The sequence below is a fragment of the Lagenorhynchus albirostris genome, chromosome 1 (assembly GCF_949774975.1).
Source record: "Lagenorhynchus albirostris chromosome 1, mLagAlb1.1, whole genome shotgun sequence".
NCBI classification, from domain to species: Eukaryota; Metazoa; Chordata; class Mammalia; order Artiodactyla; family Delphinidae; genus Lagenorhynchus; species Lagenorhynchus albirostris.
Window position 1 is genome coordinate 126,138,075 of NC_083095.1, and position 17,868 is coordinate 126,155,942.

Here is a 17,868-nt window from a genome sequence, read left to right on the forward strand (position 1 = left end):
GAACAGCTTGAATGGAGACCAGAGTCATGCATAGAGGTTACCTCTTACTATTGCTGAAGCATTAGTGAGAGAAATAGTATATTAGTCTAGAGTGGTGGCACTGGGGATGGAGATAAATTGGTGGATCTGTAGGACTAAGTGATAGATTAGAAATAGGGGCTAAGAGAAAGGGAGAAGTCAAGGATGACTCCTTGGTTTCTGGCTTGAGTGACAAGGTAAATGATAATGTTACTGTGATAGAGGAAACACTGAAAAAGGACTGAATTTAGGTGCGTTTTGTTTTGCTTTGCTTTGCTTTGAAGGAAGGAGTATTGGAGGACTACATGGAGACAATCATGAGTTCAGTTTTGAAGCTTTTGAGTTCGAGATGCCTTTGAGACATTCTGAAGAGGCATTGGGCATATAGGCTCAGAGGATAAGTTTGGGCTAGAAAAGAAAATGAGTCATCTGCATATTGGTGGTTACTAGAGCCATACAAGCAGGCTGACATTGGTTAGGGGAAATGTAACAAGTAAAAAGAAGAGAGTGTTGAAGGCTTACCATTCTTGAGGAACTATAACTTTTAATACTGGATAGAAGAGAATGAACCTGCAGAGGACATGGGGAAATAGTACCAGAGATGTGGGGCAGAACGGGGGGGTGGGTATGAGAAGCCAAGGGAGGAGTTTCAAAGAAGAAGGACAGGGACTTCCCTGGTGGCACAGTGGTTAAGAATGTACCTGCCAATGCAGGGAACACGGGTTCGAGTCCTGGTCCGGGAAGATCCCACATGCCACGGGGCAACTGGGCCTGTGTGCCACAACTACAGAGCCTGTGCTCTAGAGCCCGTGAGCCACAACTGCTGAGGCCCACGTGCCTAGAACCCATGCTCCGCAACAAGAGAAGCCACTGCAACGAGAAGCCCGCGCACTGCAATGAAGAGTAGCCCCCACTCAACTAGAGAAAGCCTGCGCGCAGCAACGAAGACCCAATGCAGCCAAAAATAATAAGTGAATAAAATAAAATTTATTTTAAAAAAAGGAGATGGTAAGCAGTACTGAACAGATGTTGAGAAGTCAAGTATGTTGAAATCTAAAAAAATACTTTTTGGATTAGAAACATAAAGTTGACTTTAGCATGAGCTGTTTTGGTGAATGGTGGGAGGAGAAGCCCGATTGTGACCAGGCAGAGGTAAGGCAGTGGAGATAGTGAGTTATAGAAGGGTAGCTTTGGAAATAGATACAGCTGAGCTGGAGGGAAATTTGAGATGAGAGTTATTTGTTTGCTTTAATGGGAGAGTGTTAAACATGTATAAAGGATGATGGCAGGTATCTTCTTGGGAGGAAGAGATTAAATATACACGAGAAAAATAATAGTGAATTTCATTAACTAACTCATTGTAGCTAGGAGGGACAACTTCTTTATTTAGTGGAATAAAAGGATTGGATGCATGTATATGATTGGTACTGGAGAAGTGGTAAGTTCTGATCTGATGAATTCTCTTAAGTCTGTGAGATAGGAGGTGAGAGAAGTCTGCTGAGAGTGAGAGAAGAAATCGGGGCATTGAGGAGAGTGAAAATGTTGAAAAAGTAATTGCATGGAGTAAGACATATTCCCCTGCATTATTCCCCCAAATCTTTCTGGGAATAAATGAGCTTGCCTTTAAAATTTGTATATTAACTTAGAGAGGATTAACTTATTTACAGTATTTAATGTCCTTATTTCAGGAACTGTATGTTTCTCCATTTATTCAAATCCTCTTTCATGTTCCTCAGTAATTTAATAGGTTTCTTCTTACAAAGTTTCCATATTTTTTATTGATTCTTGTGTTGTTTATTATTATTACTGCTATTGTAAATAGATCTTTTTTCTGTTATATTTTCTAAAAAATGTATTTAATTGTTTTATTTAAAAGCTAGTTATTGTTGAATATTTACTTAGTACATAAATTCACGTATTGGTTCTGATAGCTTTTTAGTAGGTTTCTTGGTATTTCCAAATAGGCAGTTTTGAGTCTGAGATGTATCATTATATGAATAATGATAATCCTAATACTTAGGCCATATTTTCTTATTCTTGTTCTCTGTGCTGTCTAGAACCTTCAGAACAATGTTAAGTAATGTGAGTGCTAGTGGACATACTTGGCTTGTTCCTTAACGTTAATGAGAATACTAGTGTCACAACATTAAGTATTATAATGGCTATTAATTTTTGAGAGAACTTAATTATAGCAATAACATAATCCTATGGTCCTCTTTTTTACTGTATATCTTTGAGAGAAATGGATTTTGAATATTATCAAAATCCTTTTTTGAGATCTATCAAGGTTATATATTTTTTCTTTACCTAATCAGTATGTCACTATTAGGTTTTTAAAATCCTTTTAAATGTTTTTTTCTAGTGTACCTTGGGCTCCCTGTTTTTGTCCCCCTTTTTGAAGAGGGTATTGCAGATGTTTTGGGTTTTGTCTGTGTGTGAAAAGTGTATAAACACCAGGGTGTTTACAGTGAACTATGAAAGAAGTCAAACTGTGGGAGAGGAGGGAAATGTGGTTGCTGATATATAGCACTAGAGGAGAGGGGGAAGTATTCTTCCATGGGAAGCCTTCCACACCTCAGAAAGAAAACAGTAATCTTCAGTGATTTGAAGATCTCCCAGGTAAGCTTTGTGTAGACCATGATCTACAAGTTGGAGACCTTCTTTTTGAAATAAAACATTGAAAGAAAATTATTCTTTTCTGAAGCCCAAAAGATAACTTATTAGATTGGTTTTTGATCCTAGTTTTATTAAGCTTGTGAAGATACTCTGAATAGTTCATGTAGGATCTCTTACTGTTTTGGGGATTAATTTCTGTATTATTAGTTGCCATTGAGAAGTGTTAGCATTATGTCTTCAAAGGAAATAAATGGAAGAGCTAATGCTATGGTGGTAATCGTCTTACAATATATTATAACTCTATTCAGTCAAGATGTACACCTTAAACTTATACAATATTATATGTCAATTATAGCTCAATTTTAAAAATTGTAATATAAGAGAAAAAGAAGAGCTAGTACAGTGCTTTAAGGAAATAAGTGAACTATGTTGTAACTTCTTATCCTACCTCAGAGTAATCACTGCATCTAGCCATTTATTAAATTGTCATTGTTTGTAGAGAAGTTATTTAGATACTGGTGTAAAGGGCACTTAATGAGATCATATCTTAATAATGAAGAAAACGTCCTATAAACTTGATAGACAATTTTGAAGACTTTGAAAAAGGATTTGACAAAAACATCAGTGTAATGCAATATATTTCAGTAGTTGGAGTTAAGTAGTACTTTGAAGCGTTAGCAGGAACAATGTATCATGTACCTAGGAGAGATATTATACCACGGTGGAGTTTCGGCGGGGTTGCTGCTGAATCTCTTTCATGTGATATAAAATTTAATTCCATATTATCGGTACAAGTGGTGTTTGTTAATACCTGACCTTCTTTTTGCTTCCTTTTTTTTTTTTTTAATTTCTTATCTGGTTACATGTTTCAACTAGAGTGAACATACCTTTTCACTGAACTTGTAGTTTCTACTTGACCTCTCCTTAAAAATTTATATAAAGCCTTAGGGTGATTACTAGTTCTGAAGATTCAGGCTGTAAGTATATATAATAATTTCACAGTGTTAATTAGCATTTCTCCAGTTTCTATCATACGTGAACCATTAATCAAATAATAAAGGTGAATAAGGATTTTTTTTCTAAAAGGAGCTTTTTAGTTTTATATTAGATTGGTATGTTGTGTGTCTAAAATTTTGGTAAGTTTTAAGGTTATTTGTTCCTCATTAATAAATTAAGGGTTTTATTAATGAAAGTAAATTAGCTTTTAAAAAATGTTTAATTTTTATTTTGTATTGGCGTATAGTTGATTTACAATGTTAGTTTCAGGTGTACAGCAGAGTGATTCAAGTTATACATATACATATATCCATTCTTTTTCAGCTTCTTTTCCCATTTAGGTTATTACAGAGTATTGAGCAGAGTTCCCTGTGCTATACAGTAGGTCCTTGTTGATTATCTATTTTATATATAGTAGTATGCATATGTTAATCCCAGACTCCTAATTTATCCCTCCGAAATTAGCTTTTTTGATACTTCATTTTTTCCTGGAAAGTGTGTAGCATGTGAACACGGATAGGTTTCTGAACTCTAAGTGAAAATTTGACCTTCCAGAGTGTATTGTACAATATATTCTCTTCTTGCCAAAAGAGGGGGATGCATTTTCCAAAGTGTGAAAGTAACTGAAAGTTGGAATGTACATTGGACTAGGTTAGGAGGGTCAAAGCAAATGGTATGTGAAGTCAAGAACTATAGAGAACTACACTGGCCTTGGCCATTAGTCCATTGTCCTGACGTCCCTTCACTTTCCTCTTGATTTCTAGTGCCACCTTTGTCATCAGGCAGGTGCATGATCATGAGCAGATTACATATATTTTTTAAAATTTAAAATTAAAAGCATTTTTGTGTGCCTCCATTTTATCAGTCCTTTACTTAGAAAGATACTTGCCCTACATATCTCTTACAGGCCTTCTTTGAGGTTTAAATGAAGTGGATAGTATATATTAAGAGTGTGTGTAAAACTGTATGTAGCTAATAAATAGAAGATGGCAATAATTATTTTTCCTTTTGCTTCTTTCCAAATCTCTTGATTCCAACACCAAGTGGAAAGTGGGCCTTCTCATTTAGATCTCTCTCTTACCCTTCATAAGCCTCAGCCCTCTTTTCTTCCTCTTATCCAGTCATGTACCCTTTACTTTGCCTTGGCTTGTTGATAAACTATTTTCTTTGTCCCCCTTCTCCTAGTACCATCTCTGGGTAGTCCCTCTGCTGGTAATGGATATTCATCTGTTCTTTTGCCAAACCATCAGCTTCTCTTTGAAAATATTTAATATTCCCTCTGCTTGTTGTGATAATAGCCCAAGTAGGGTCTTTTCAAAACTAGTTAAAGGCATAGAGAGAAATTAAATGGATTAGGATGCCAGTCTAATTTTTTAAATAGCTACTGCTACCTGCTAAATATGTTTTATGATGACTTTGACATCTTATTGGCATTGGTTTATATTTATTTTTAACAATGTTCTTTACATAAGTGCCTAAATTGATTAACTTCAAGCATAGGTAGTCAGGTAATACAGAAGCATGACAGACCTGGCATTATCTCTTGAAAGTTGCAAAATTAGAACAAGTTCTTTTACTTTTCTACACTTCACTTTCCTCATCCATAAAAATAGGATTACCTCAGCAGCTTTTTGGTTAAGATTAAATGAATTACCATTCATGAAAACACCTAAGATAGTGCTTGGCGCACAGTAGGTGTTTTAAACAGGTGTTAATTTTCTTTCCCTATCATTGTGGGATTAAAATAGATGTACCTATTTACTTACGTATGTTGTTTGCTTTCTACATCTTTTTTTTTGTTTGTTTTTTTCCAGAACTATTCCATGGCAGTATATCTTGTAAAACAGTTGTCCTCAACAGTTCTTCTTCAGAGGTTACGAGCAAAGGGAATAAGGAATCCGGATCATTCTAGAGCTTTAAGTACGTATGATAACTTTATTTTATTTATGCAGCTGAACTATTTTGGTAAAGGTTAGAATAGTGTTTTTCAACTCAAGAAATTTTAGGGTTTATTTTTTTTACTAGAGCTTGTCATAGTGGATTAAAACACTGAAAACTTTGTTTTGTGAGCTAGAGTAATTCAAGGCTTAAGAGTAGTTTTAGGGACTTCCCTGGCAGTCCAGCGGTTAAGACTCTGCGCTTCCACTGCGGGGGGCACGGGTTCGATCCCTCATCGGGGAACTAAGATGCCACACATTGTGTGGCGGGGCCAAAAAAAAAAGAGTAGTTTTAATATCTTTGTCATGACGTATATTTTATAGTTTATATTTTACTGATCTTAAAATTAACTTTGTAAAGTCAGTACATGAATACAGAAGAATATTTTACCAAAGCTTCATAAAAATAAATAAGTGTTCAGGAATTCTAGGAGATGGAAAGGAAATCTTAGCATATATTTTACAAGAGTTATTTTATATTTAAGGTTTATCCAGGAAAAATGTCCAAGGATATGTGATGACAACATCCCTGCATTAACAAAGTAAAAAGAGAGTCAGTGGGGTGGTAGATATAATAATGAAGTAGGTTCTGCTTTTAACCAGTTATGTGGCCTTGGAAAGTCAGTCTACTCGTACTCTGAATCTCTTATTCTTCATCTGTAACAAGAAGTTTATACCACATCATATCTAAAGCTCCTTCAAAATCTAGGTTCTTAGGTAGGAATAACTAGATGGTTCCTTTTGTTCAGGTGAACTTGAGAGGTAGCAAGGGGCACACTGACTCTTCTGGCCTCAGTGTTTGAGGGTTAAGGCCAGAGGTTGGTGGCCTTTCCAAAGAGTTGAACTAAGTTCTTCCTTTATTCTCTTCTTTGTGAGAGATAGATGGATTGGGGGATGGGGATGGGCACTTGGAGAACAAAGCTTTTACAGATGGGGGTTCGATAGCTACCCTTTAAGGATTCTTGATGTGAGTTGATTAATGAAGCCCACTATCAGATTTGTAGTTAGGAACATTCTGGTAGAAAGAAACTAAGGTAGTAAGACCACCTTTCCTCTTGTTTCCCTTTGCGACATAGATTTTATCTCTTTTTCTAACCTGTTTCTATGCCGGATTAAAAGATCCCATTACCTCTGAATATCAGTATACCCTCAAGAGTTCATTGAAGGATTTTTCTGTATAAAAAGGGTCCTTTTAAAATTGAAAATATTCTGAGTCAAGAGGAGCACACTAGTGGCTAATGCCTCTGTAGGCATTCCTTGATAGACAGTGGAGAGCTAGAGGTCTGGTTTGAGGTCTAGGGGAGTGGAAGCACCTTTTGGCAAGGACAAGGAGATGAGTGGGGGATCCTGAAAGAAGAGGAGGGACAGACACCTGCTTTGAAGGAGCACACAAGAGAAGAATTTTTCTTTTTTCACACTCCATTCTGGTCATTCTCCTGAGAATCTTCGTATTTGCCACATAGCGTTAGAATTTCATTTAGTCAGAAAGTATTATGGAATTGTGTGAGCCTGTGTAGAAAAGGTCATACCAAGAAATAAAGCTGAAAGCTGATGAAGCTGTTATGTTGCATAATAATAATAAGGCAAGCTGTCTTTGCTCAAGCTGTAAATTCTTCTCCACTTGCAGCTGTGGCACCATCTGGAGGGAGAGTGGGAAGGTGAGCCTAGAGTTATTTTATTTACTAGAACAAACCACTGTTAGCCACTGTTAAGCAGCAAAAGCTACTTAATTCAAAAGTGGTTTATTTCATCTCTAATAAATCCTGGAGGTGGAGAGTAGTTGCAGATTGGGTTGGATTTTTGTGGAACTTTGTATCTTATCTTGTTGGCTTGGGGAACCAACAAAACTTTAATTTGGATCCTACCAATAAAACATTTGTCATAATTGACTAAAGAACAGATTGTTTGCCTTTATGCTATCTCTAAAGAAATAAGTTACCCAACAAATTAATTATGTAATTAAAAGATAGTGTGAAACAACTTGACAGAAGAAAATGTTGGTGGGTTTCTCAGATATTTTGTAGAATCAAATTACCCACAAATATGTTCATTGTAAGTCATTCTTAATCTTATCAATGAATTCTACTGGCAAAATTTTATTAGTCAAATCAGACATTATTCTTGAAATGAAGTCAATGGTATTTAGACTTTTCACAGAGAAATCCACGCTGATTCATTTGATTTAGTAGATTTTTGTATTGTGGTTTCCGTCTTCATGTAGAGTTGTCCCCTCACCACTATCACAAAGCAGTCCTTTACTAATTCTTGGTCAAGTTCCTGTCTCCTCTTCTTTTTCCCTTTAGCAATCACTTTAAACCTTAGCCATACTTAAACAATATTCCCCCTCTTTCAACACTGTCAGCGCAAGAAAATCGGTGCTATAAGATGTGACTTGTCTAAATTGCCCATTTCTTCCTTAATGTCACAAAACTACTTTTCAACTTAGTTTCATTTGTACCCATCCTTATTTATTCTCTTCAATCTCAGGAGGAAATGTCCCGTTTCCTGCCCAAAGTTAATTTTTTATTCATTTATTCTTCTCATTCAAGAAATTGTATTAAGAGTCTACTGTGTTCCAGGCACAGGAGACTGTAGCCTTAAACAAAACACATACTGTCTCTGCATCCGTCAGAAGTTTTGCAGTCCAGTGGGAAAGACAGAATTAAATGATTGTACAAGTCATTAGTGAATTACAGTTGTGACACGTGTCTTAAAGAAGAAAGACAGGGAACTCTGGAGGTAACAGCAGGAGAACATAGTCCTCTCTGGTGCTGTGATGTTTAAGACACAATTATAAGGATGAGGAGGAGGTAAGCCCCAGATGGGAGGAGAATATGCCAAGAGACAAGGCCAGTAGAGTTGAAGTGGAGAGAACAAAGGAGGAAAGTGGCCAGAGAGATAGCCATGGGGTGAGTTCATATAGATGATATGAAGACAGATGATAAAAAACCCTTAGAGGATTTTTAAGCAGAGTGGTACGGTCAGATATGGGCAATAAAACGTTCACTTAGTAGACTGAATTGAAGGGGAGCTAGGCTGTTGTAGTGAGGCCAGTTAGGAGCCTGTTGTACAGATAAGAGATGATGATGTCTTGAACTGAAGTAATGGTGATGGAAATAGAGAGAAGTTGATGGTTTGAGAGGTGTTAAAGGGGAGAAGTGGTGACTACGTGTGGGGAGTGAAGAAAAAGAAGTGAAGGAGTTCTAGGTTCCTTACTTACTAGGCACCAGCTTACATGGTAGTGCCATTTACTGAAATGGAAAACAGTGTTGAAAAGATCCGGTTGCAGGCGCAAGATCAGAGTGCACTCTTGGACTTTTGGTATTTGAGATGTCTATGAGGCATCCAGATGGAGATGCTCAGAAACAGCATTACGAGGCCTCTCTGCTCACTTATCTGCTCTCTGTCCTGTATTTTCAGTTCCTTCCTCCGCTCTATAGGCTTTCTGTCAGCCTTCACTGTCGAGTCTTTTTCATCCTTTAGAAAATACAAAAGCAAGCTACTCTCTAGATAGAGATCTGTGTTCCTCCTGTTCTCATCCTAGTTTCTTCAAAGAGTCATCTAAACTTCCCTTTCTACCTCCTCACTGCAACCCATTGTGAACTTTTAACTCCCATCATTCCACTGAAACTGCTCTTGCAGATGTCACAAGTGACAATCTGATTGCCAGATTTAAAGTTTATCTTTTCAGTTTATGTCAGATATTTTTGCTGCATTTCATACCAACAACTGTCTCCTTGAAATTCTCATCTCTATTTCTTCTCAATCACTTGCCTTCAATGGATACTCTTAAGGGTAGTATCCTAAATATTTGTTTTCTCTGGGTTTTTGTCCTTGGTCTCTACAAGGACATACATACTTTCCCTAGAGATAATCACATTTACTCTTGTGGTTTAAATTAGCACCAACTCCCAAATACATATTTTCATTCCAGACCTTCCCCTGAATTTCAAATGTAGATACACATAGCTAACTGTCTTCACTGAAATATACCACTGGTTCCTCAGATTCAAGTAGTGAAAACTGAACTCACTAAGTTCTATCAGACATAAACCCTAAATATTTCTCAACTCTGTTGAGCTCTCTCTCTCCCTACCATCACTGACCTCATTTAAGCTCTCATATCCTGCCTTTATTTTAAAAACCTATTCTTGAATTATATATTCCTCTCCTTTCTTGCCCACCCCCCTTTTTGTTTTTTTGCGGTACATGGGCCTCTCTCACTGTTGTGGCCTCTCCCGTTGCGGAGCACAGGCTCCGGACGCGCAGGCTCAGCGGCCATGGCTCACGGGCCCAGCCGCTCCGCGCCACGTGGGATCTTCCCGGACCGGGGCACGAACCCGTGTCCCCTGCATCGGCAGGCGGACTCTCAACCACTGCGCCACCAGGGAAGCCCATTGGCCCCCCTTTTTATATCTCTCTTCTGGTAGCAATCTAAGTGATTAATACAGATCTAATCTTACCATTTCTTTGCAATCCATGACTTCCTAACACCAATGGGATAAAAACTCCAACTTGTTAACATGACTTAAACATACAGCTTTCCATGGTGTGGCACCTGCTTATTACTTTCCGGTGTCATCTGGAAAGTATTCTTTTTACTCCATTCTTTTCTTCTCATTCTTCTTCTCATTCTTTTTCTCATTCTTTTTACTCCAAAAATAATGAATTCTTTTCTTTTCTTCAGTGCTTTGCCAGTATTGTTCTCTGTGCCTCAGACTTCCCTGTTACCTACTTTGCCTAAATTCTAGTTATCCTTCATGTTTCACTTTTTCCAGGAGGTATCTCAGAACCCCCAGAGTTGATGCATTGACTTTGAGCTAGTTTCCATTACAGCACATTAGAGAAGTATCTTTGCTCTCTACTAGACTATGAGTTCCTTTGGGCAGGAACTTAATCTTATCTTTCTTTGAATTCCTAGTGCTTAGCTCAGGGCCTGGCACATAGTAGATCCTCAGACTTTTGTTAAGTAAACTGATGAAAAGAGTTCTTGAGTAAAAGATCACATCTCTGTGCCTCTGTTTTCTTGCTTATAAAATTAAGTATTGGACTTAATATGTTCAATTGTTTACAGCCTTAAAATTCTAAAAAGGAGGGCTTCCCTGGTGGCGCAGTGGTTGAGAGTCCGCCTGCCGATGCAGGGGACACGGGTTCGTGCCCCGGTCCGGGAAGATCCCACATGCCGTGGAGCGGCTGGGCCCGTGAGCCATGGCCGCTGAGCCTGCGCGTCCGGAGCCTGTGCTCCGCAATGGGAGAGGCCACAACAGTGAGAGGCCCACGTACCGGAAAAAAAAAAAAAAAAAAATTCTGAAAAGGAAAGACATTTTTTTGAAAACCTAGAACAGCACTAATAGAACACTCTGTGGTGATGGAAATGTTCTATATCTGCACTGTCCTGTGTGATAGCCACTAGTACTATGTGTCTGTTGAGTACTTGAAATGTGGTAGTGCAACTGAGGAACTGAATTTTAAATTTAATTAAATTTAAATATAGCCACATGTGACTAGTGGCTAACTCTCATAGCACATGACAACAGGGACTTTCAAAGATTAATTTTAGTAACTTAATCATCATATAGTAAAATAGTAAAATACTGTTACGGCTGCAGCTCACAGTGACACCAGAAAACCTGACTGAAAGATTTACCCGGTGTTGGTTGATGCAGCAGGATGAATATTGATGTCTTATTTTTATTTTTCACTTTCTTATGAAATTTAACATACTGATTCCCCCCCACACCTTTCTTCTTTTTTTTATTTTGGTTGTGTTTATTCAAGTATAGTTTACAAGCAGTAAAAATTCACCTGTTTAAGTGTACAGTTTGATGAATTTGACAGGTGTATGCAATCATGAACTAAATGCCACAATCAAAATATGTAACATTCTTCACCCCAGAAAGTTCCCCTGTGGCACTTTGCATTCTGTCTCATCTCCTTACCCCCAGTTCTTATATCCATTGATGTGATTTCTGTCTCAGTGGTTTTTTCTTTTCCAGAACTTGAAATCCCACAGCATGTAGCCTTTTGTTTCTGGCTCCTTTTACATAGTATAATGGTTTTAGGTTCATTCATGTAGTTTGCTCTTCTTTATTATTGAGTAGTGTTCCATTTATCTGTACTGTAATTTGGGTATCCATTTATCAGTTGATGGACGTTTAGATTGCTTCCAGTTTTTCGTTATCATGAATAAAGCTGCTAAAACATTTGCAGTTTGCATATGAGTATCAGTTTTGTGGACATACGTTTTCATTTCTCTTGGGTAAATACTCAGGACTAGGATTGCTGGGTCACATGATAAATGTATAGAAAAGAGGTTGGCAGTTTCTTATAAAGTGCATATTCCATTTTTGCATTCCTACCAAGAAGATTTGAGATTTAGAGTTTTTTCCCCATTCTCTCTAGCAGTGGATATTGTCAAGCTGCTTTGATTTTAGCCATTCTAGTCATTGTGTAGGTGATATGTCGTGTGGTTTTAATATGAACTTTTCTAATGACTAACGATGTTAAGCATCTTTTCATGTGCTTATTTGCCATCCTTACAGCTTCTTTGATAAAATATCTATTCAACTTTTCCCTGCATTTATTTTATAGTTTGTGCTTTTTGCATACTATGAAATCTTTGTCCAACCCAAGGTCACAAACATTTTACTTCTAGAAGTTTTATTGTTTTATTCTTTGATCTAGGTCTACAGTTTATTTTAAATAAATTTTTGTGTATGATGCAAAGTAAGCTTTAGAGGTTCATTTTCTCCCCATACGGATAACAGTTGTTCCATAACATTTCTCGAAAATACTAATTTTTTCTCCATTTAATTACCTTGACACCTTTGTCAAAAACCAGTTGACCATAGATGTATGAATTTATTTCTGGACTCCATTATCTTCCATTGACCTATTTATCTATCCTTATACCAATAACACAGTCTTCATTACTAAAGCTTGATAGTAATTCTTGAAATCAGGTTGTCCTCCAACTTTTTCTTTTTCAGAATTGTTTTGACAAATACAGTATATTAAAAGGTAATACATAGGGATCAAATAGAGTTTGTTCCAGGAATATTAGGTTCATACAACATTCAAAAATCTATCAATATAATTCACCTTCTCATCTCAGCAAACAAAAAAAGAAAAAATCATGTGATCGTCTCCATAGATTCAGAAAAAGCAGTTGGTCAAATTCAATATCCATTCATGATAAAACTCAGCAAAATAGAGAGAAGGGGGCTGCTTCAATGTAATAAAGGATATTTACAAAAAGCCTTTAGCTAATATCATATTTAATGGTAAAAATCTTCACCCCTAAGAATAAGGCAAGAATATCTTTCTTAATGCCTCTATTCAGCATTGCCCTTAAGATCCTATTCAGCACAATAAGGCAAGAAAAAAGAAGCATACAGATTAGAAATGAACAATAATTATTGTCTTTATTTGAAGATGACTTCATTGTATAGAAAACATCCAAAAAATCTACAAAAAAGCTACTAAAGCCAATGTGTAAATTTAGCACGGTTGCAGAATACATGGTCAGTTAATAAAAATTGTATTTCTACTAGCTGTAAACAACTGGAAATTGAAATTCAAATAATAAGAATTTTAAAAATATGAAATACTTAGGAATATGTTACACAAAATATATGCACAATTGTATGCTGAAAACTATAAAACATTGGTGAGAGTAATTAAAATAAGACCTGAATAATGAAGAGATACATCATGTTAATGGATCAGAACACTCAGTATTGTTATTGGAGAAATGTCAGTTCTCTCCAAGTTGATCTGTAGGTTAAATTCAATCCAATCAAGATCCTAAAGTATTAAAAATATCTTTACAGGAGAGAATTGATTGAGTCTATAATGGCAAAGGTGAAAAGCGAAGTTTTTTTTTTAAATAGAAATTAATAAGCTAATTCTAAAATAATTTCAGAAAATTCTTTCACCTCTGAGAGAAAATAAACATACAAGTCACATTTTATTTTAAGTTGTGATAACTAATATTTATTTAGTATAATGTTAGGTTATTTTAAAGCATTTTATTTGTATTAACTCATTTAATCCTTACAACAATGCTATGAGGTACTGTTATTATTCCCATTTACAAGATGAGGAAACTGAGGCATGGAAAAGTTAAATGACTAAAGCTGAATTACAGCCTAGGCTGGCTCTAGATCCTGTGCTCTGAACCACTACCTCAGGTTGCCTTTCCTTTTTCATTTTTTTTTCAAAGTACTAACACTGAACTTTGTTTTGCATAAGGCTGATATTATGATCTATGATATTGCTTCATTTAACTCGAAGTTTAAATAGATAAGATGTAAAGTCAGTTACTGTTCCCATTGCTGTGTGCGTGGTGGGTGTTAGGGAGTGGTTGGTGAAGACATGCAGAATGGTTAGGAATTACATTAGAATTCTGTTTACATGTTTGTTTCGTATGGCAATTGTTTGTCACCTTTAAAAGGATACTGTTTGTTAAATGTATCTTTATAAGAAAGGTTGGAGTAACATTGGGTCTATAATGGCAAAAGCATACTTTTCATAATTTACATATAATATTAATTAGCGTAAGTGATATGATAACTATATTTTCCAAACTAAAACCCACGGATTGTGTGCCTTTTTAGATGTGATAGACAGCCTATGAGTTACATAGACTGTAAAAATTTTGAATTTCCAGGCCATAAAATGATTTTTTAGTCTGTCATCAGAATCACATCTGGAGCTTTTTAAAAACTACTTATTAGTGTCCCTCTTCCCCATTTTGGTTCAGTGGGCAGTTATAAGTTAGAAAGCTCTATAGGTAGTTCTGATGTGCATCTTAGTTGAGATCCACTAGTTTATGGAGGCAGTTGAATAGAATATCTAAGATTTGGACCATCTCAAAAAAATCCAGACTCTGTGATCATCAAGTTTAATAAAGGCAGAATTCTTAATTTTTTTTTTTTTAGTTCTTTTATTTATTTTTGGCTGTGTTGGGTCTTCGTCGCTGTGCACGGGTTTTCTCTGCTTGCGGCATGCGGGGGCTACTCTTCGTTGTGATGCGCGGGCTTCTCATTGTGGTTGCTTCACTTGTTGCGGAGCATGGGCTCTAGGCACGTGGGCTTCAGTAGTTGTGGCACATGGGCTCAGTAGTTGTGGCGCACAGGCTCAGTAGATGTGGTGCACGGGCTTAGTTGCTCCACGGCATGTGGGATCTTCCCAGACCAGGGCTTGAACCCGTGTCCCCTGCATTGGTAGGCAGATTCTTAACCACTGCGCCACCAGGGAAGCCCAGAATTCTTAGTTCTTATAAATAGTTACCAATTCAACAGACATCTGAAACTGTTCTTCCTTACCCAAGTACTTTTCCCCTTTCCATTTTCTTGTGTCTTTCTTTCCTTCCTCCCTCCCTCCCTCCCTTCCTTCCTTCCTGTCACATTCAGTTGTGCCTCAGCTCTGAAATTCTATGATTGACTCCACAACTACTCCACTTGTGCCCCCTTACACATATAGACTTTAAAGTTATTCTGGAACAGCTTCTAAAATTATTGAAATATTACGTTTAGGCATTTCCAGTCTCACTTCTGTGCTGAAGTTTAATTAAAGTTCTGAGGTTTTCAGAAGTAACATGTCTCAGGTTTTCAGATGAGAAGTATAAAGGTCCTTGTTGGGCTTCCCTGATGGTGCAGTGGTTGAGAATCTACCTGCCAATGCAGGGGACATGGGTTTGAGCCCTGGTCTGGGAAGATCCCACATGCCACGGAGCAACTAGGCCCGTGAGCCACAACTACTGAGCCCGCGCGTTTGGAGCCTGTGCTCCGCAACAGAGAGGCTGCGACAGTGAGAGGCCCGCGCACCATGATGAAGAGTGGCCCCCACTCACCACAACTAGAGAAAGCCCTCGCACAGAAACGAAGACCCAACACAGCCAAAAATAAATAAATTTTTCTTTTTAAAAAAAGGTCCTTGTTATGTTAGACTGACTGAGAGTAACAGAATAGCTTCAAAAGTAAAATTACCAGTGCCTCCTCTCTTAAGAACCATAGGAAATTTGAACTGAGAAGATGTAGAGATTATCTAGTGTAGGCTGTTATTTTCCAAGAAGTAAAATTAAGCTCAGAGAGGAGGACTGACTTGCCCAAGGTAGCATAATTAATTAGGTTATGGATAAATAAATATAAAACTCAAATAATCATATGGTAAAAAAATCAATTGAACTTTTTTCTTTTTATAATTTGAAATTAGAGTTAATGTGTTTACAATAAATATTTGTATTATGTGAGCATTGTAAAAACTTATACATGTTAGTTTTATAGTTTTTTATTAGTTTCTTTTAAAATAATATTGTCATAGTTTAAAAGAAAGAAAATCTTTATCCAGTATCTTAGAGTTATAAAAGGAAGATGGTGTGCCATCAGCTGAATATATTAACCTGCTATATAAATTTCCTTTATGTTAGTGCAATGCAGTTTTTGTTTTGTGGGTGAGAAATAGGAGACTTACAGGAAATGTAGTCAGTCTATAGATATACAGTTGTTTTCCTTCCTTTGCTTATTGTAGAGATTATGAACCTTATAATTTTTATCTTTTCATTCAATTGATTGGAAAATAATTGAGCAGATTATTTTTGAGTTCTTTTTTTTTAAGTTCCTCATTCTTTTTCTTATGTTGCATCGGTGATGTATCTTTAATAAACTTCTGTTTGTTTGTTTTCTCTTTGATGAATGTCAGTTAAAGAGAAATTGACTGCGGATCCAGACAGTGAAATAGCTACAACCAGCCTGAGGGTTTCTCTACTATGTCCAGTAAGTGTTAACTAATATTTGCTCTCCAGGAGGCTTAATATACATTTTCTTTGGCTATTAAGTATTTCCAGTATTTAACAAGTTCTGTTAAATTGAAACATGCCCACTTGTTTGTTAGAGTTTATGAAAAGTAAAAGACATCATGTAGTCTTAGGATTTGAAATCTAAACAAATATATGTCTATAAAAATTTTCTACTCTTAATAAGTTATATTTAAATATTGCTTGTGGTTATTAAATGCCTTTCTCTCAGACTTAAGTGTAAAATCTCCACATAATGCATTTTATTATCTTAGTATATTTATTAAAATTTCATTTTTTAAAATAGTATACTTCTGAATAAAAATCTGGCCATGATTATTCACACATTCAATTTAACCATTTTGCCAACAATGACTATTAACAACAATTAAAAACTATTCTGTTTAGCCTGAATAATTGAATTGGTTATGCATATAAAAATCAACTAGAAATGTTTTTAAACCAGAAAATGAGATCAATTTCAGTCATTTCTACAAAATAAACATAAGGCTCAAGACATACCGAATGATTAAACTGGTAGTGGAAAAGTTTCCAAAAATGTGTTAAGGTTTATTTCTTAACTAGTTTGATGTCAGGTCCACCAACAGTAGGAATGGTAGTTGAATGATGCTTTCATACAAAAATATGTGAAAAACTGAGAGTAAATTACTTTGATATTTTGATTGCCTTTTCTGTAATTAATCAAATTAATCATATTTAAATTGGGGGACAAAGTATGGAAAATAAGAGGACTCAGCTCTTTCCTGATTTGCCAGGATTGTTCAGGCAAGCCTGATATTGAAAGCTTTTAATATTGGAATCCTGCTAATCTGAGATGAAGTTATTTATTCTTAAACAAAAAATTTAAACAAAAATTAAGTGTTATTTGTCTTATATCTTAGTCTTTTATAATTTATAAAACCTCAAACAATATGAAAAAGTCATTAGCTCATGAAGTAGTTTATAATAGAGTACTTTGCATAGCTGTTTAAAAAAAATCTTTTTTGTTTTATAATTGCTAAGAGAACTCCTGTTCACTATTAAACGTCTATAAAGTACAGAAAAAAATACAGCGAAGTTAGTAAAAATCACCAAATGTATAATTTTGTATATATTCTTCTATCTTTTTATTCCTTACTGTATAGCCAGTCATTTTTATAGGGAAAGTATTTTGACTCCAGGCTTTTTATATTATTACTTTAAATTGTTAAATTCTTTCCCAAATATATAATGCAGTCATTGACAGAACTAAAGGGAGAAATAGGCAGCAATATAATAATAGTAGTAGACTTCCATACCCCACTTTTGGTTATAGATAGAACAGCCAGACAGATGGTCAATAAGGAAACAAAGGACTTAAACAACACTGTATGCCAATTGGACCTAACAGATATATACAGAATACTACACCCAACAAAGCAGAATACACATTCTTCTCAGAACACACAGAACATTCTCCAAGACAGAGCACATGTTAGGCTACAAAACAAGTCTTAATAAATT

General features: G+C 36.1%; 1 protein-coding gene across 3 annotated transcripts in view; it reads left to right on the top strand.

Moving 5' to 3' along the window:
- Positions 1-17,868, top strand: part of PIAS1 (protein inhibitor of activated STAT 1) — a 117,802-nt gene that overhangs the window by 80,340 nt on the left and 19,594 nt on the right. For all 3 annotated transcript variants that reach the window (XM_060153000.1, XM_060153010.1, XM_060153007.1), the window contains exons 7-8: positions 5,445-5,550; positions 16,272-16,345. In XM_060153000.1, coding sequence (XP_060008983.1) covers positions 5,445-5,550; positions 16,272-16,345 — 180 coding nt within the window. The remainder of the gene's footprint in view (positions 1-5,444; positions 5,551-16,271; positions 16,346-17,868) is intronic.